Genomic DNA, 19,192 nt, shown 5'->3' with positions numbered 1-19,192 from the left:
ATCATGCTGACAGGACATGTGCTCCAGACTCCACTTAAACCCTAAAATTTTATGGTGACAATTAATGGATTGCAGACAGACTTGATCTAATTACAGGGTCTGAGAGGCGGGCCTGGTGAGCCGTCTTTAAGCGGTCAAGGCTTGCCATCAGAAGGCAGTTCCCAACAATGTAAGTTAAGAACACTTCCTGAGTCTGTCTCTGCTCCCTGGCTCGCTAGGTGACTGTATTACCAGCCTCCAACAGGTGCCAGAGAGACAGGGCTGCCCACAGGACTGTGAAACTCCAAACTCCAAGCTGAAATAAACTTTTTTCCTCCCAAGAAGATCCCCTGAGGATCAGCCCTGTGGCCAGCACTGTGGCAGGGCAAGTAAAGCCAGAACCTGAAGTGCCAACATCCCACACAAGCAAAGGTTCAAATCCCTGCTACTTCACCCCAATCTAGCTCCCTGCTAACACACCTGGGAAAGCCACAGAGGACAACCCAAGTATTTGGGCCCCTGCACCCATGTGGAAGACCAGGAATAATTTCCAGGTTCCTGGCTTCAGTCTGGCCCAACCACCAGAGGAAGATCAGTCTCTCTCCTTCTCTGTAACTCTGCTTTTCAAATAAATCTCCGGGGGGAGGATGGAAGGCTTCCCTTGAGTATTTGAAAGTAACGTAAAGATGATCAAAACAGCTACTATCTCCTTTTAGCTATGTATGGTTGTATATTATCCTATTGGTCTCTTTTTATAGAGAAAATTGAAGTTACACTTGTCTACACAGCAAGTAACTCACAGCCAGTCCTATGAAACTCCAAATCCAACGCTCTTACCCATATACTATACTGTCCCAATTACACATACTCTACAGAATACCCAAACTTGTGATGAGACAAAAGAAATTTGTGTTCAAGGCCATCTAATAGCAGTCATTTCTTCTAAAGTTCTACTACAGCACAGCAATGGCGATCTGTTCTCTTTGCTTGCGTTTGTTAAAAAGACCAAAGTTGAGTAGTTGCCCCTGAAACCATGTTAATGAAAGAATCTTGAAACACCCGAAATTTACTAACAGGCCAGAGGATCAAGGAAAGGAAAATGGAATTATTTTACATTGACAGCTTTAGGCTAAACTGACAACGGAAATGAAAAAGCCCACTCCGTTCCTTTGCCCTGTGCTAAAGAGCAGCAGTGAGCACTGGAGACACTTCTCCCCATCCCAGGACCCCAGCCCTCTGCCTGTAGACATTCAGTGTTCTCCAAGGCAGCTCCTTGTGCTGGGTGGACATTTCTAACTGCTGTCTGGCTGTGATGCTGGTAGCTTAGATTTGTCCCAGGACAGGTCCTTTGACTGACTCTGGCCAGCATCTTTAACAGCTTAATAAACATTCTTAGTGTAGAGATCTCAATCCTTGAAACTTTGACTTCCAAACAATATGGCCCACAAGCCAAAATCAGAACACTTCCCTGCTGCTCTGATGCCATCTTTCTGTGTCCACTGCCCTCACCTGAGTGCTGGCACTGGGCCTCAGGGCCGTGGTGCCCCCAGTGGCGTCTTGGACTTCAATGCGGCTGGAGAGTACCCCAAAGCACTGAGACACTTCCTGATAGCAGATCTTCCTGCAGGACAAGCATGGAACAATGCCAATCAGAGGTGCCCTGTGCCAATGCCCACAGGTCCACCCTCTGCAGCTTCCCTGGCCTGGCCCTTACCTGGGAGACTCGTAGAGCGGAACTGTGCGAATATGAAGTTTCTGGATCTCATCAATGGTGCCAATGGTGAGGGTGCTGTTGTTGGCCAGTGCCAGGCTGGAAAGAAGTGTCTGGGTTTAGATTGAGTATACCCAAGGAAATAAAGGACTCTACAAGAAAACTTCACAGGGGGAAGAAAACCAAAGCAGAATTATATCAGCTCTCTGGGGAACTGGTTCTGAACCTTGAATCTATGCTAGAAGAACTCACTTTGGGAGCTTTAAACAATTCTAATTGCTTAGAGGACCTGGGATGGAGTCTTCACAGCTTTCCACTTAATACTAACATGCAGCCTAGGCTAACAATCTATCCAGCCTGGCACAGTAGCTTAGCGGCTACCAAGTCTTCGTCTTACACACACCAGGATCCCATATGGCCGCAAGTTCTAATTCCAGCAGCTCCACTTCCCACCCAACTCCCTGCTCATAGCCTGGGAAAGCAGTCAAGGACAGCCCAACGCTTTGGGATCCTGCTCCCACGTGGGAGACTCGGAACAGGCTCCAGGCTCCTAGCTTCGGATCAGCTCAGACCTGGCCGTTGCAGCCACTTGGAGAATTAATCATCAGATGAAAGATCTTCCTCTGTCTCTCCTATGACTTTTCAATAAAAAATAAATCTTTAAAAAAAAAATCAACTTATCACTGCCCAAGGACAGTGATTCTCACACTGCTGCAAGCGTCAGAATCAGTAAGGGTTTGTTCAACAGAAGACTGAGCCCCACCCCCAGGGCTCCTGAGTCACTGCATATGCTCTTGCAGCAAAGAGCCACCCTTGGAAAATCACCTACCCACATACTGAACTTAAAATCTGGAGTCCTAAAACTTAAAAAATCATATGAGTCAACTAAGATTCTGGAGCTGAACCTCAGGCCTATTGAATCAAAACTTCTTCCAGGTGTTCCTAACGGGCAGCCAGATTGGGGAGCAGCTGCTCTACATTTCCCATCTCAGACTCTAACATTGGAGGGGTTTGAGAAAAACAAGATACCCTCAATCAACAGCTCTTGCTAAATAAAGACCACTCACCTGTCAGGATAGCCATCTGAGTTGAGGGGACACATGTAGTTCACTTCCTTTAGATTGACATTGGAGAACACCAATTTATGGTTGCTGCTATAGATGACAGTGGGGCGGTCAGAGCAAGCAAAGACGTTGGTGGTAGAAAGAGAACGGAAAGTCCTCAACACCGTGGGTTGGGTGCCCAAGGTCACCTTCTTGCGGTCACTCAACAAGCCTATAGAAGAATGGCATCAGAGAAACAGAGAAGGAAAGAGGACAAGCAGCTCGATCATGAAGGTTCACAAGCAGCATCCTGAGGCAAGGCTTCTAACACAGCTGTCGAGAGAGCCCCTTACTCAAGGTGGTATTTTCACCTGTCTCAATGTTGAGCCCGAAGTAGAAAAGTGCCCCATCTCCTAAGGCACAAAGGAGGTAGTGGCTACTCTCAAAGGTGGTCATCAGGATAGAGCGAGGGATGATCTCTGTGGGAAAGTGGGACATCGATAAGTTATTGTCCACTCTAACTGTGAACCCAACCCACGTCCTTAGCAGACACATACCTCCACCCAGCATCTCCTTGTGCAGTAATTCAAAAGTGGGCAGCTTCAAGATGCGGGCAGAGATGTCTGTCCAGAGACCAATGGCACAGAGAGGGGAGAGCCCATTGCTATCCCCTAACGGGGTGATGTCCAGGCAGGCCACTTCATGTTCCATCTCTGTGTGGCTGAATGTGGCAAGAAGAAGGAAATCTAGAATCAAAGATCCACAAAATGGGGGAGGAAAGCAGGCTAATATATACACACCTGATCTGCCGCAGCTCCTGAGGGTGGATCTGCAGGTAGTAGAGGGCCCTTCCGACAGCCACCACCACCTGGTTGCTGTTGCAGGAGGCCACACTGATGTTCTTGCCCTGAGGCTCCTTCCATTCACTCACCAGAGCTTTGGGCTCCTGTGAGACCAACCTCACAGATGCTGAAGTGATCTAGAGAAAAGAGCAGATGTTTTCAATCACCTGAGTCAATGCTGCTCTGTGAGTCCTAAAGGTAAAAGATCCTTTTCTGCCAAACGGTTTTCCTTTAGGTTGATTGGGGGGAAGAGGGAGTCCTGGTATCTCGATCTCCAGGCACAAACCATGGATGCTCAAGCCCTTTCATATAAAGGTGTGGGATCCGCATATTATCTACACATAGTTTCCCAAATACTTCACAATCATTTCTAGATCAAAATAATATGCAATATATTATACACTATTGTTTAGGGAACAGTGGCAATAAGGAAAATATCCATACAATACACTATTTTTTTTTAATCTGTGGGTGGGTAAATGAGTGGCTATGGAGCCTATAAAGGGTAAAACGTGTACCCATTTCTCCCCAAAGTCCTGGTAAAGATTAATTTTTAACAGGTGTCATTTTTACAAGCCCTAAAACAGACTAGTTTAATGCAGTCTACAACCTGCACCCAGGGAGGGAAAAATTTTATTTCATTCTAATTGAAGAATGCTTTAGCAACACAAACCACATTCTGTGGGAAGCTGTCAATGGAGTAAGATCCTGTGACCACAAGTCACCAGTTGTTCCCAACTTCAAAACATTCTAAGATATTAAAGTTTTTTTCTCAGAGGAGCCATTAAAAATATCTCAAGTTCCTAGTAAGGACAATAAAACTGTATCGACAAGTTTTATAGACTGACCACTGAAATGCAACAAGAAGGAGGTTTACAGCACAGTTATCTCCATGTCTTATCTATCTTGACTGAGTAGATTTAAGGATGCAGCTCTTTCACACTAGATAGGTGAGCTGGTGCTGGTCTTGAGACCAACAGCGAACACCGACACAGCAGCAACTCAGTATTGGGCCTCTTCCCACACTTGGTCCACAAACCCACAGACCTTTCCTTGCAGTTTTCAACGTCTATCATGCCAGGTCAAAGCAAGTCCAAGCGGATAAAAAGATGGAGACAATTTATTAATGCTCAAGAATTCAAGTGGCCTACCAACCAAAGTTGTACCTTAAGCCTGATCCAGTCTTGGAAGATCTCTCTGGTTTTTCTCTTTGATAAGCCAAATTAAAACGGGGGGCGCTGTTTGGGCAACAGCACTGTTGCACAGCAAGTTGACAGCTGCACAACAGCATCCCACATTACAAAATACATTACAAAATGTATTTTGTACATTGGACATGGGTTCAAGGCCCAAATGCTCTACTTCTGACTGAGCAACCTGTGAATATACCTGGGAAGGCAGCAGAAAATGAACCAGGTGTTTGGGCATCTGCCACTCTTGTGGAAGACCTGAAGGAGGGCCTTGACTCCTGATTCAACCTGGCTCCGGTCCAGTTTCCCAGTTACTTCAATCATTTAGTAAGTGAACCAACAGGAGGAAGATGTGTGCATGTGTGCGCGCGCACACACACACATGTCTAACTGCTTAGACAGTGCCAGGCTGAGGCCAGGAGCCCTGAGCTTCTTCTGGGTCTCCCACATGGGTACAAGAATCCAAGCACTTGGACCATCTTCCACTGCTTTCCCAGGCACATTAGCAGGGAACTGAATCAGAAGTGGAGCAGCCAGGTTGCACCTAAGTCTCAGAACGGCACTCACATGGGAGGCTGGCATTGCAGGCAGAGGTCTTACCAGCTGGGCAACAAGTTTTTTGATTGTTTTGAAATCCAGGGGGGGCTCTGTAACTCACTCTAAGTCAAATTAAGTAAGTGGTGAAAGTCTACCCCTTCTCAGTTATTACCTGGATAAGTTGTTGGTGAGCCACATTGCCACAGAAGAAAGTCTGCTGATCATCCACAAAACCCATCAGTTCAGTTTCCTCCACTTCCTCTCCATTTAACATGAGAACTCTGCAACAGAGAGAAGTCTCGGTCAGCCTGGGAGCGCCTCCACGCCTCCCAACCTTGACACCAGCACCTAAAGCGGGCACAAGCCCCACCCTTACCTGGTCTGGCCCACAAAAGAGAGCACCAGAGTGTCATCAGTGTCATGGCTGGGGTCAGACCGCAGCGGCCACAAGCCTGCAACAAGAAACCAGGATTGAGATGCAAACCACAGACTAACACCTAGCTTGCACACGTGTCCCACACACTCCCAGGACGAGTATAAATCCCAGAGTCATATTCCTGAGCTGAAATCCCTTCCTGCTCCTTCCTCCTTTTAAGACTAAAGAAGTTAAGAGATTTTCAAAACTATTTAGACCCTGATACTTTAAATTTTTATTTTAGATTGGAGAATTTTTCCATTTCTCACTTTCACACCTTGATCTTTAACCCACAACTCAGATAAGTGATCCATACATTTTTTATCTTTCCAATTTTTTTTAAAAAATACATTATAAAATACCAGTGTAAAATAGCTAATCATACACTGTGTGTGCCCTTGGTTTTTCATGTAACAAAAAGCAGATGTCAAAAAGTCTGTGGAAAACGAAAAAGACCTGTTGCAAAAAGGAAAATCTTGAAATCAGTGTACATAAGGGGGTCTTTTTTTTTTTTTTTTTTTTTTTTTTTTTTTTTAAAGATTTATTTTATTTTTATTACAAAGTCAGATACACTGAGAGGAGGAGAGATAGAGAGGAAGTGGAGCTGCCGGGATTAGAACCAGCGGCCATATGGGATCAAGGCGAGGACCTTAGCCACTAGGCCATGCTGCCAAGCCCCATAAGGGGGTCTTAAGAAAGCTCATGGATAATACACATTATGGGCCTGCAGCGTGGTCTAGTGGCTAAAGTCCTCATCTTGAACGCCCCAGGATCCCATATGGGCGCCGGTTCTAATCCCGGCGCTCCACTTCCCATCCAGCTCCCTGCTTGTGGCCTGGGAAAGCAGTCGAGGACGGCCCAATGCATTGGGACCCTGCACCCATGTGGGAGACCTGGAAGAGGTTCCTGGTTCCCGGCATCGGATCGGCGCAGCACCGGCTGTTGCGGCTCACTTGGGGAGTGAATCATCGGAGGGAAGATCTTCCTCTCTGTCTCTCCTCCTCTCTGTATATCTGACTTTGTAATAAAATAAATAAAATCTTTAAAAAAAAAAAATACACATTATGAGAAAAACTACACAGGCAGCTCGGCACTGCAGTTCAGTAGGTAAAGCTGCCTCTACATTGCCGGCATCCCACATGGGCACCAGTTCATGTTCCAGCTGTGCCAATTCTAATTCAGCTTCCTGGATGGCCCTGGGAAAGCAGAAAAAGATGGCCTAAGTTCTTGGTTCCCTGAATCCACATGGGAAACCCTGAAGAAGCTCCAAGCTGCTGGCCATTTGGAGACTGAACCAGTGGATGGAAAAATCTTTTTCCTTCTCTGTGAATCTGCCGTTCAAATAAAAAATAAATAAATCTTTTTTAAAAATTACATCTTTCTATAATACTTACAGTCCGATGCTTCTTTTCAGGTGCTATTAGCTCTCTTCCATCCACATCAAATGTAACTATTTTGTTTTTGCTTTGTTTTAAAGTTATTTTATGTATTTGAAAGGCAGTTACAGAGAAAGGGAAGGAGAAGAGAGATCTCCCATCTGCTGCTTTACTCCCCAAGTGGCCACACGGCCAGGGCTGAGCCTGACCAAAGCCAGGAGCTAGGAGCTTCTTCCAGGTCTTCCATGTGGATGCACAGTCCTGAGGACTTGAGCCACACTCAGAATCAGACTGGCAGTACAAGAACCAGGACTCAAACCAGCACCGATATGGGAAGCCAGCATCGCAGGCAACGGCTTTAACCCACCACACCGCTCAGGTCCCTACTACCCAGTTTTGACCAACAATATTTTTCAGTTAACTTTTGAGCTTTGAAATATGTTTAAGCTTCTACCAGTTGATCTGCTCTACATTTTTTAACTATTCATTTCATCTATCTTCCACTAGCTGCTACCACAATGTCTTCAAGACTTAAAAGAGAGCAAGACAGAGTAGCCTAGTAGTCTACTGGCTAAAGTCCTCACCTTATACACACCAGGATCCCATATGGGCTCCAATTCTAATCCTGGTGGCCCCAATTCCCATCCAGCTCCCTACTTGTGGTCTGGGAAAGCAGTCAAGGACAGTCTAAAGCCTTGGGACCCTATATCCGCATGAGAGAGCCAGAAGCTCTGGGCTCCTGGTTTTGGATCGGCTCAGCTCCAGCAACAGCAACTACTTGGAGTGAATTAGCAAATGGAAGATCTTCCTCTCTGTCTCTCCTCCTCTCTGTATATCTGCCTTTCCAATAAAAATAAATAAATCTTAAAAAAAAAAAAAGACTTGAAAGAAAATAAGAGGCCAGTCACTCAAGTAAGACCTGTACCCTAAACCCACCAAAAGGCTACCTTTGATGCCTGGTAAGTCAATGCTGGCGTGTTCATGGATTCCGATTCCATTCCGGATGATCCGCAAGGAACCTTCCTTAAAAGCACCAGAGCAAGTGACCAGCTGCAAGTAGAGAAAAGGTTTCTGAGTAACCCCCTCAAGAGACCAGAGCAATCACTGATGCCCAGAAAGTAAGCAAGTTAAAAGACGCAGACCCAGCAGTCACTGATTTCCCAAGTCTCTCAAACTTACCAAGACAAGACATCCTCCTCCAAGGAACTATGAGCTCCCACCACTGCTCCTAGTAAGCTTGCTTAGATCCTTGCAACTGAGTCTATCCGAGTATAGCGCCCAGAGCCAGACATCCCTGCCATTTGTTAGATGACACTGGGCAAATTGCTTAATGATCCTAATCCGTACATTTCCTCACTTAGGACATGGCCAAGAGTGGCTGTCTAACAGCTTTCTAACAGGGTGTTCCTATGATCAATGTATACAAATAAGTGCTTGACAGGGCAAGATAGGCAATCAATAGATGGCAGTTATTCTTACATCCTGGGGATTACTGAGTGAGGCTCTTAAAAGCATCTTCAGCACACACTTTCCACCCTTGATTAGCAAAGCCAGGAGGCCACAGGTTGAGTGTACATTCCCAACATTCATTCCCAAGATGACCCTTACCTGGCCCTGGCCCTGCCTCTCCAGGTCCACCACACACATATCCACAATGGGTCCTAAATTAGTAAAAGTTTCCATGGCTACTACATACGAGCCTTGTTCGTTGCTGTCAACGTTGAGCTAAAAAGAAACAACAAAATTAGTGCTGGAATAATCCTAACAAACCACAGCAGAAAGATGGCTAATGTCCAAAAGAAATTCTCAAACCTGTTAGCTCCACTACTGTGCTCCTTGGACATTTCTAGAAAGGGACTGTTAAGTGACATAACTGTCCTACAAATGACCTCCTAACAAGCTAGCAATGATTTTTTAGAAGTTAATGTAAGCTGTTCATGTGCCTTTTTGTGCAGGTTTAAGGTCCAAAATCACCACATTCTACAGGGAATCCATTATATTCAACTATGTATTGACAGCAGCCAGTAACTCAACCGGCATGTCTGCTAAAGGAGCCATTAGAACAAGCTAGGTAGACAGTAAGATGTTTCGCTGTTTTGTTTTGCTGTGTTTTAGGGGATAGATATTAAATGAGCCAAGTTGTAAGGTGGATAGCAGGGAGGCAGGTAAACTGAAGAAACAATAAAAAATTGATAAAGAAAATGTGAGAACAGAAGAAAAAAAAAACTCAGAAAGAACAAAATAAAACAAAATGTCTTCTCACCTTCACAAGCTGGGAGTCACCCAGGCGAGACCCAACAAAGACAACTCCATTATCAAGGTACGTCAAGCACTCAGCAATAGAGGTCTGGAAGAAAAGGGAGGGCGCCAAAGAAATCAGGATAGACACTCCGTGGGAGCCAGAGTTCTTCCCCCTCGGAGACACCTGCTGAGAAAAGGCCTCCCACAGGTCCAACAGAGGAAACGGCTATCCACGCCACATTCCCAAGTCACAGATTTCTGAAGTCTCCAGACTTCTCATTTAGCTCACTCCCACACACAGGAAAGTGCACCTTTTAGCAAGTTTTCAGGTGTTTATTTGGTCACAGTTACTCTAGTCTCCACAAACTAACTGGAAACTTCCAAAACACACACACACTGGTAAGTATTAAGCTTTGGGGGACCTCTTAGCGGAACTTAGCAGAAGATAAATCTCATACTGTATCCTTCTGTTTTCCTTTCTGTCAAGGCTTGAGGTGGTAGTGCCCAGAGGCCCGAGAGCTTCTCCCAGCTCTAACTCATTCAAATATCAACTTCCACATCAGAACCAACATTTTTTTTTTTGGTCAAGTGTTAACATAATTTTCAGAGTCAAGGTCCAGGACTCCACACCTGGAAAAAGTGTGGAGGAACAGGAACAAGCCTACCTCTCCAAGGAGTTCCACACGGAGATCCTTGAGGGTGACGGTGCCGTCCATCTGTTCCTCCTTTTCCAAAAGCAGCATGAAGAGCCGCCCTTCCATGTCGCCCAGCAGGTATCGAGAACCATTGGGGTCCACTCGGTTGTGGCACACGATTGTGCTTTGCTGCCAACAGGAAAGGAATAACCTTTACAGACGCAGTATCTTCCACAATCAGGAAGCAAACGCTATGGTCTGCATACACAACATACAGATGGTGGGAAATGGACAGCTTTTACTTTTAATTTTCTGAGGAGCTCAAATACTACCTTAAAGGTTTGCTCAAATTCTACTGGAAAAATGATACATATAGAATAGGAGGCAGCTCTAAGTACTCAATAGACTACAAACACTACCATACATATTGTTCCTTATCCTCAATGACAGAAAAAGTTAAGCTTTTAAGGTTTCATTTTTACAAACAGAAAGTTTAAGGCTTGAAATCTTTATACCAACTTTTAAAGTCTATAATTTATCACTATTACTTTATATCATTTATGCACTGAAAGCAATTAATAGAATTTCTGAGCCTCATGTGATGGCCTAGTGGCTAAAGTCCTCGTCTTGCATGTGCCAGGATCCCATATGGGCTCCAGTTCATATCCTGGCTGCTCCACTTCCCATCCAGCTCCCTGCTTGTGGCCAGGGAAAACAGCAGAAGACAGGCCAAAGCCTTGGGACCCTGCCCCTGCATGGGAGACCTGGAGAAAGCTCCTGGCTTCAGATCAGATCAGATCAGCTCTGGCCATTGCAGCTGGTTGAGGAGTGAACCAGCAGATGAAAGATTTTCTTCTGTCTCTCTCCTTTTCTCTATAAATCTGTCTTTCCAATAAAAAATAAATTAATTAAAAAAAATTTCCCCAACATTTTCCCTTCCTAAAGTTGACCCAGTCAATGCGAAATAAATCTATTTATTTGTAAGACGCAGAGACAGAGATCTTCTATCCACTGGTTCATTACTCAAATGCCTGCAAGAGCCAGGGCTGGGCCAGGATGAAACTCAATGTGGGTCTCTCACAGGGTAGCGGGATCCAAATATCTAAGCCATCACCTGCTGCTTCTCAAGGTACATATAAGCAGGAAGCTAGAATTGGAAGTGGATCCAGGAATCAAACCCAAGCACTCCAAGATGGTTTATAGGTGTCCCAATCAGCTCCTTAATTGCTGAGCCAAACATGTGCACCAAGTAAACCTACTTTATTATTTTGCTGGGTTAGCAAGCAAGCTGTGTCTAACCAAATCAGGTCATCAATCTATATTCCCAAAGTCCAGACACAGTAGCTGTGTGACAACAAGCCATGAAATCTCTGTTGACAAACTAGGAGAAAAGAAGGAGCACAGCGAGGAAAAAAGATGGAAGGCAGGATAATATGAAAGAAAGCACTCACCTTGATGATAGGAGGTGCAATCGCCAGGTACTTGTCACCATTGTGGTAAGTGATGGATTCCTGTCCAATGATGATGGCCCCTCCAAAGGGCTCTGGGACTGTAAGACAAAGATAACATCAGAACGTTCAGCACCAGCTGCGCTGCTGAGCAGAGGTGCCAAGGGCATTGGTGCAGCTAGCCCTGAGGCAAATTTTAATACAAATCATGATTTTAAAAGAACACCAAGGGGCCCACATTGTGCCGTACCAAGTAAAGCTGCCACCCACAGTGCCAGCATCCCATAAACAGTCTTAATGCTTTATGGTCAATTTCTGCACCAAATGAAAGCAAAGCTGTACCTCTGGGGGGTTGGAACATTGAAAAACAACTCAAAGACAAAAATGGAAAAAGCAAAATCAAACACATTCAATTTGGGTACTGAGTACTGAAATGAGGCACTGAGGAGGGAGCAAAGTGTAGGAATCTGACCCAGACTTGGGGCATAGGCAAACGTTCGGGAGATGCCCACCAACCTGCAATCACCATGGAGGCTTCAGCTTCTACGTTTTCCTGTTTCCAAGGGCCCTTGTTGAATTCCTTCTCCCGAAGGGACACCTCATAGGTTTTGACGTGCCGCCCTTGAGGGTCCTGGGAGGAGAAGTGGAATGGTTAGCCCCGAGGAAGGGTGAGACAAGCTGGTGTCCTGACAGCAACACTACTCAGCATCTGACAATGCTGTCATTTAAGCCCATCTACTAATAAGCTGTCAATCACCAGTCCAGCCTGTGATTAATTTTTGTGTAAACCGTTAGAACCTCAGATCTGTTTCTAATTGAACCAAGTTTAATGAACTTGAAAAATCAACTTGAGACAGTATACCAAGTACAAAATACTCTGTGTGTGTGTGTGTGTGTGTTCCATGGCCTCAATGTACAAAACAGAAAACCATATTAACATAAATCAAAGAGAATAAAAAATGGTGAGACACAGTTCTTAGAAGCACTGATAAAGGGCCCAGCACGGTGGCCAAGTGGTTAAAGTCCTCGCCTTGAATGCGCCAGGATCCCATATGGGCTCCATTTCCCACTCAGCTCCCTGCTTGTGGCCTGGGAAAGCAGTCGAGGACAGCACAAAGCCTTAGAACTGCACCTGCGTGGAAGACCTGGAGAAGGTTCTAGGTTCCTGGCTTTGGATCAGCGCAGCACCGGACGTTGCGCTCACTTGGGGAGTGAATCATCGGACGGGAAATCTTCCTGTCTCTCCTCCTCTCTGTATATCTGACTTTCCAATAAAAATAAATAAATTATATATATATTTTTTAAAAAAGAAGCATTGATAAAGAATGACAGTTGGGACCCAGCTATCCCACTCCTAGCAATATACCCAAAAGAAATTAGAACTACATAATAGAAGTGTATCTGTAATCATATATTTACAGCAGCACAACCTACAATAGCAGAGACATGGAAACACCCAAGATGCCCAGCCAAAGAGGAGTAGCTAAAGAAACTGTGGTACATCTACTCCATGGAATATTATTCAGCCACTACAAAGAATGAAATTATACAACTTCCAATTAGAGACCATTACGCTCAGTGAAATATGTCAATCCCAAAAAGACAAATACCATATGTTCTAATATAAGGAATCCATCGTGCAAATTGGAATGTATAGTGGTGCAGTAACAGAGACTACCAAATCCAGATGTGAAGACATAATGCAACATGCATCTGCTTCCAAACAAAAGATGGACTCCCAACAAAAGTGTTGGATATATCTAGACAATGGGATGATGGATTGTTTGACATAGTCTGTACCAGCAATGTCAGGGCACACTTAAATAGCAGACTAATGGAATTGTAACTCCTTATGAAGAGCTGTGACATTATGGGAAAAATCAATTGGGGGGGATGGAAATTGAGGGGAGGAGAAAATTTTTTAAATGAAAAAAAAAAAAAGAATGACAGTTGGGAGAACAGAACATAATGCTCCTCTAATGTTAAAAAAAACATCTTCAGCACAGGAAGGCAATGTGGTATAGCATGCAAAGCTGCCATCCACAGTGCTGATAACCCATATGGATGCCAGTTTGAGTCCCAGCCGCCCCACTTCTGATCAATTCCTTGCTAATGCACTTAGGAAAGCATCAGCAGATGGCTCAAGTACTCGGGTCCCTGCACCCACATGGGTGTTTTTTCTTTAGCCATTTGGGAAATGAGCCAGTAGACAGAAGATCCTCTATGTTATTCTCTATGTAACTCTTTCAAATAAATAAATCTTCCTTAAAAAAGATCAGCCCAGTGGCTAAAGTCCTCATCTTGCATGCACCAGGATCCCATATGGGCACCGGTTCTAATCCCGGCAGCCCTGCTTCCATCCAGCTCCCTGCTTGTGGTCTGGGAAAGCAGGAGAGGACAGCCTAAAGCCTTGGGACCTTACACCTGCATGGGAGACCTGGAAGAAGCTCCTGACTCCTGGCTTCAGATTGGCGCAGCTTCAGCCATTGCAGCCATTTGGGGAGCGAACCAGTGGATGGAAGATCTTCCTCTCTATCTCTCCTCCCCTCTGTATATCCGACTTTCTAATAAAAATAAATGTTTAAAAAAATGTACTAATAGCGGGCCCAGTGCCATGGTCTGAGAAAGCAGTAGAGGATAGCCCAAAGCCTTGGGATCCTGCACCCACGTAGGAGACCCAAAAGAAGCTCCTGGATCCTGGCTTCAGATTGGCTCAGCTCCCATTGTGGCCATCTGGGTGTGAACCAGCAGACAGAAGATCTTTCTGCCTCTCCTCCTCTCTATAAATCTGCATTTCCCATAAAATCTTCAAAACATTTTTACTAATAGGACTTTTCCTTACCTTAGAGATTACACAATAAAATATGAAATACATATATATTCAGTCCTCTCACTATCAACACTTCCATACCTTTTTTTCTGAATCATGCTGGTCCTAAAGCTGCATTTAAGAGTCTAAAGTCACCTTTAACAAGTGAAAGGGCAGACACAGAGGTAGCTAGGTTCAGTCAGTGGAAGAGGGCTTCAACAAAAGCCAAAGAATTCAAGGAATTCAACAATGTGCTTTAGGACAGGGATATAACATATTAATCACTGTTACTGAAAGTAATGAAACACTCAATAAGAGAACATGCAAGTACCTAAATATTTGTCAGATCAAAATTGTAGCATAAGAAACAGTTATTTTTGAGTGGATAAAATTATTTTCCCATCAAGGAATAAGGGTAAGAGCCAACTTGACAAAAAGTCAAGTGAGAGGCATCCATCACATCATGCAGGTGATGGCTTCAATCTTCTACACCACAATGCCAGCCCCAAACAAATCAATCTTCAAAAAAAAGTAGGTTTGGGCCCAAGACACACATACAAAAGTGAAGACTGTCACAACCGCAGACCTGAGGCTGGTAACAGTAATTCTCGATTAATCAACAGCCAGCATTGTAGCACAACAGGTTACACCTCTGCCTGTGATGCCAGCATCCCATGAGATCCAGTTCAAGTCCCAGCTGCTCAGCTGCTCCATTTCCAATCCAGACCACTAAAAAAATGCACCTGGGAAAGCAGCAGAGGATGCCCCAAGAGCTTGGGCTCCTGGTTTCCACCTGATCCAGTAGATGGAAGATCTGTCCCTCCCCTCTCTGAAGGAACTTTCAAATAAATAAATAAACCTTAGTTCATTTTCTGATTAATAAAATCAAACAAAATCTCCTAAACAAGTTTCAATTTCATCATTTACTGTGACAAGAAACAAAAATACACCTGCATTCCACCACTTAAGACGGTTGTTATGCGTCCACACACTGCATGGAACCGGATTATCACGTCCTTCCATCCTGTATCAAACACAGGCAGGAGAAATGACCTCGGGCTGCAGGGCCGTTGCTAAAAGGCTGATTTTATCAAGACACTGGCATGTTTGTCACAGATCTAGGCCAGACAACAGCTGCCCAGGATCAGCCCTGCTGAAGTTTTAGGCATGAACTAAACTAGAAGTCCTCAGCCAGCCAGTCACCAGAGTGCTAGTGAAAACAGACTTCTCCTTCCTAGAAGATACAAAGACGACATCCCCAAGACCCTTTATCTTTGCCTACAAAGGCAATTTCTATATCATGTCTCCACTGCTAAATCTTAATCCCCTTGCACGCTAGTAACAGAGACAAAGTATAAACTGGGTCACCGTATAAAATCTCCAAGGCCCACACCAGTATAATCTGCTAAGGTCCAGACAGCTGGCTGCCTGCAGACTAAGTACTAGGACCTTGAGGAAGCAAGCAGTATCTCACATTAATTGTATGGTTTAAAACATTTTAGAAAAACATACATTAAACACTTTACTACCATACAGAGAAATTCTGAGAAGCAAAAACCAGTTCCCATCAGGTCAAATCACAATTTTTCCCTTTCTCTTCCCAATCCAGTACCTGGTAGACAAAGCAAATGGTAGGTGCTTGGCACCCATATAGGAACTTGACGTCAATAACATGCAACTCCTCCAGGCGGATGTTGAAGGCCTTCAGCTCTTTATTGTCTCGATCTAGTGGAATGACCTTGAAGAGGCCATCGTAGAGTCTCAGACCAATCATCCGGCACTCGGGGTCAATGATGCCAATAATGCCAGTCTCTGAGGGGCGGCCAATGCGGTCCTGAGAAACAAAACCAGCATTAGGAAGACTCAGCTCTCTCAGAGTAACAGCACGCCAGGCACCACTCTCCCAGGACAAAGTAAGGCTAGGTAGTAGAGTCCAAATGCCAGCGAACAGCTGTCTCTGAAATGCTGCATCTTCTTACCCTATTCCCAGATGTCCTCTCTTCAGAGAAAAAACAAACCCTCAGTGCCTTCTCCTTGCTTCTGTGATCACACAGAAGTCGGCCCCTGCGCTTCATGTACGGCACTGAATCAAGACAGTCCTCCCTGGATGATTCTCGGGATCCTGAGGCAGCCACTCACCTGGACATTGCCGTGGGCCCGTGTGATGATATCAATGCTCTCACCGCTCTGCTTATACTCCAGGATGCAGGCATTGTACTTCGCTGTCAGGATAAACAGCAGGTCCTTGTTCTCCCCCTGGAATCCAACATCACGCTATCAAAACAAGTTCTTTTTAAAAATAACAACCTGTTTTGACCTTACATGCTTTAAGCCTTTAGAACTTTTCAACTCCTCTCCCAGAAACTACAGCGTAAGCTAGGCACACTCACATGCTCAGGGTGTGGACAAAAGGTCCAACTTCAGGCTGTAAACAACTAGTCCTCACTATCACAAAACAACTTCTGTCTTCATACGTTTCCATCTCAAGATAATCTCAAACTTTCCATTCAAATTCTTACAGATGAACGCAATGCCTCCTCCACTCTACTCCAAGTATATACAGAAAAAATGTGGGGAGAGAGTAACAATGGAACCTAAGAGGACCTTACTTATTTAACTCTGATTTCAAAATTGCATGTCTTGCTCAAAGGGTTATAATTAACCCTTTAATAATCAACACATTGGGTCCAGCGTGACAGCACAATGGCTAAATCCTCACTTCGCAAAGCACCAGGACCCCATACGGGTGCCAGTTCATGTCCTGGCTGCTCCACTTCCCATCTAGCTCCCTACTTATGGCCTGAGAAAGCAGTGGATGGCCCAAAGCCTTGGGACCCCGGCACCCACGTGGGAGACCAGGAAGAAGCTCCTGGCTCCTGGCTTTGGATCAGCTCAGCTCTGGAGCTCCGTTATTCGGGGAGTGAACCAGTGGATAAAAGGTCTTTTTGTCTCTCCTTTTCTCCATAAATCCAATCTATTTTTCAAATAAATAAATAGATAGATCTTTTTTTTTTTAAATAACCAATCATTGCTTTTTTCTTGTCAGAATCAGTTAGGGCACGATGAATATAACCACTTCAATTATAATGATGATGATCACTGTTAACCTAACAGTACAGGAATGCCTGCTATGTGGATCTGTGGGATTACCTAGGGGATTGGACCGTGCTGTCCTCACTCTGTAGACTGAGAAACCAAGGTTCTGCAAGGAACCTTAAGTGAGGATTAAAGAGACAAGAAACCCACTACCACTCTAGAGCCTACTGTGAATCACTAGGCAACTAGACGACCCACCTCAAGCTGTTTTAGTTTCTACTTCCTAAAGAACTCAATACTACAAAAATTTTACCCTAACATTTTCAGGGAACTTGTTCAAGAATACACTAAAATCTGCCACTCAAAGGCATTTGGGAAGTGAACCAGCAGATGGACGGTATCTCCCTGTTTCAAGCAGATGAAAAACTTTTTTTTTCTAAGAACATACTGAACACTTTCTCTGCTAAGCCTTACTCACCTACCCCAGGCAATCGTATTAACATAACACAAAGTCACTTGCAACCGACAGTTCTGCCCTCACTGTCTAGTTCCAGCTCAGGCTTACCTTGGGCCTGAAAAGCTCCATGACAGCAATCTTCCCATACATGCCCACCTCCTTGACGGGCCGAAGCCCCTCTGCGGTGACCACATAGATCTCTAACCTCGTGTTCTTGGCAATCAGCAGGTTCAAGTCTTCAGCTGAAGTGAAGTGTCCTGAAAAGAAAAGACCCTCTAACTTCTGATGCCAGAGCCAGTCTTCTAAAATTTTCAGGCCACTACTTCCTACACCTAAATCCCTCCCGAATTCTCATTTCCCTGTTTCTCCAGTTCCAGCCATTACACTCCCAGGCCAATTCCAGCACCTCCTTCCCTCCCCCCAAGACCCTCCCTACCTACATTAAACTAAGCTTACTTGCCTAATCATACTAAGAAACTCGGAAGGACCTACCACAATCAGTGTTGTTCCCCTCAAAACATTTCAGGTGCGCTCTAGCTAGCGCACCTGAAAGAGTTCAACTCTTCCACTTCTCCAGGTAAAATACAAGCATTCCCTGGGGTTGTGCACCGCACGGATTTCTCCATAGCAGCCCAGCACTCTCCCCTTAACTATCCCTCTTAGGCACCTCCAGGTGTCTGAACCACCGACTTCCACCTGGGACTCCCCAATTAGGATTTACAAAAACATCCAAGCTCGGGGTCCGCATAGTCAGCTAAGAAAGTGCGTTCCACAGGACCAGTCCTGGGTTCTGGACATCGGCGCCCTCAACCAGGCTTTAAGGCCAACCCAACCCTCTTCTCCTGCGACGCCCTTCCCGTAAACAACAGCCCCCGGGTAGAAGGCTGAGTCCGACGAACGCGTGTGGACATGGCTGCCCCCCGCTCCTCCACCCCCCTTGGGCCCCCGCGACTCCGCCCCAAGCCAAGCCCGACCCCAAAGTCGCCATCCCGACCGCCCCTTCTCCCTCAGCCACAGGGGGGCCAAGCCCAGGCCCAGGCGGGGGGGAACAATCAACACTTGGCTCTCGGTGCCCCTGGGCCCGGGCCCTGTCCACAGGAGACCTACAAAAGCCGCTTCTAACCCCTCCCGGGGGCCCAGTCCTCCTCGGCCACCCGCTAGGCCTCCGCTCCCCGCACTGTCCCCTCGTCGGGTCCCCAACCCCAAAAGCCTCACCGGTCACACAGCCGTTCACGGCGGTGGGCTTCTGCGCAGTTACCACGTAGTTGTACGACATGTTGAGGCCTGAGGCGGCCCGTCAGGACCCAACCGCCAAAGACAAACAGACGGAGACCACGCAAGAGACCGACGGACCCCCGACGCCCCGAGCCGCACACAGCCAACTCCACTGCCTCTGCCGCTGCCTCCGCCCCAGAGACACGTTGCAGCCCAGAGCGTCCAGGACGCGGGGCACCACGGGACGGCCTCACCTGG

General features: G+C 45.7%; 1 protein-coding gene across 1 annotated transcript in view; it reads right to left on the bottom strand.

Moving 5' to 3' along the window:
- The window catches only part of DDB1 (damage specific DNA binding protein 1), a 32,272-nt gene extending 13,116 nt beyond the window's left edge, over positions 1 to 19,156 (bottom strand). Inside the window, exons 1-18 of the mRNA XM_004599316.4 lie at positions 18,935 to 19,156; positions 17,828 to 17,976; positions 16,366 to 16,482; positions 15,839 to 16,060; positions 11,934 to 12,048; positions 11,421 to 11,518; positions 10,000 to 10,158; positions 9,357 to 9,440; positions 8,702 to 8,818; positions 8,041 to 8,143; positions 5,679 to 5,754; positions 5,475 to 5,583; positions 3,534 to 3,712; positions 3,291 to 3,454; positions 3,105 to 3,212; positions 2,758 to 2,965; positions 1,694 to 1,789; positions 1,489 to 1,600 (exon numbers count right to left, since the gene is read on the bottom strand). Of these exons, the coding sequence (XP_004599373.1) occupies positions 1,489 to 1,600; positions 1,694 to 1,789; positions 2,758 to 2,965; positions 3,105 to 3,212; positions 3,291 to 3,454; positions 3,534 to 3,712; positions 5,475 to 5,583; positions 5,679 to 5,754; positions 8,041 to 8,143; positions 8,702 to 8,818; positions 9,357 to 9,440; positions 10,000 to 10,158; positions 11,421 to 11,518; positions 11,934 to 12,048; positions 15,839 to 16,060; positions 16,366 to 16,482; positions 17,828 to 17,976; positions 18,935 to 18,995 (2,277 nt within the window). The 5' untranslated portion in view covers positions 18,996 to 19,156. The remainder of the gene's footprint in view (positions 1 to 1,488; positions 1,601 to 1,693; positions 1,790 to 2,757; positions 2,966 to 3,104; positions 3,213 to 3,290; positions 3,455 to 3,533; positions 3,713 to 5,474; positions 5,584 to 5,678; positions 5,755 to 8,040; positions 8,144 to 8,701; positions 8,819 to 9,356; positions 9,441 to 9,999; positions 10,159 to 11,420; positions 11,519 to 11,933; positions 12,049 to 15,838; positions 16,061 to 16,365; positions 16,483 to 17,827; positions 17,977 to 18,934) is intronic.
- Between the last annotated feature and the right edge of the window lie 36 nt (positions 19,157 to 19,192).

This window comes from Ochotona princeps, chromosome 4 (assembly GCF_030435755.1).
Source record: "Ochotona princeps isolate mOchPri1 chromosome 4, mOchPri1.hap1, whole genome shotgun sequence".
Lineage (NCBI taxonomy): Eukaryota > Metazoa > Chordata > Mammalia > Lagomorpha > Ochotonidae > Ochotona > Ochotona princeps.
Note: the sequence above shows the minus strand (reverse complement) of the source record. Positions and strands in the feature narration are given on the sequence as shown.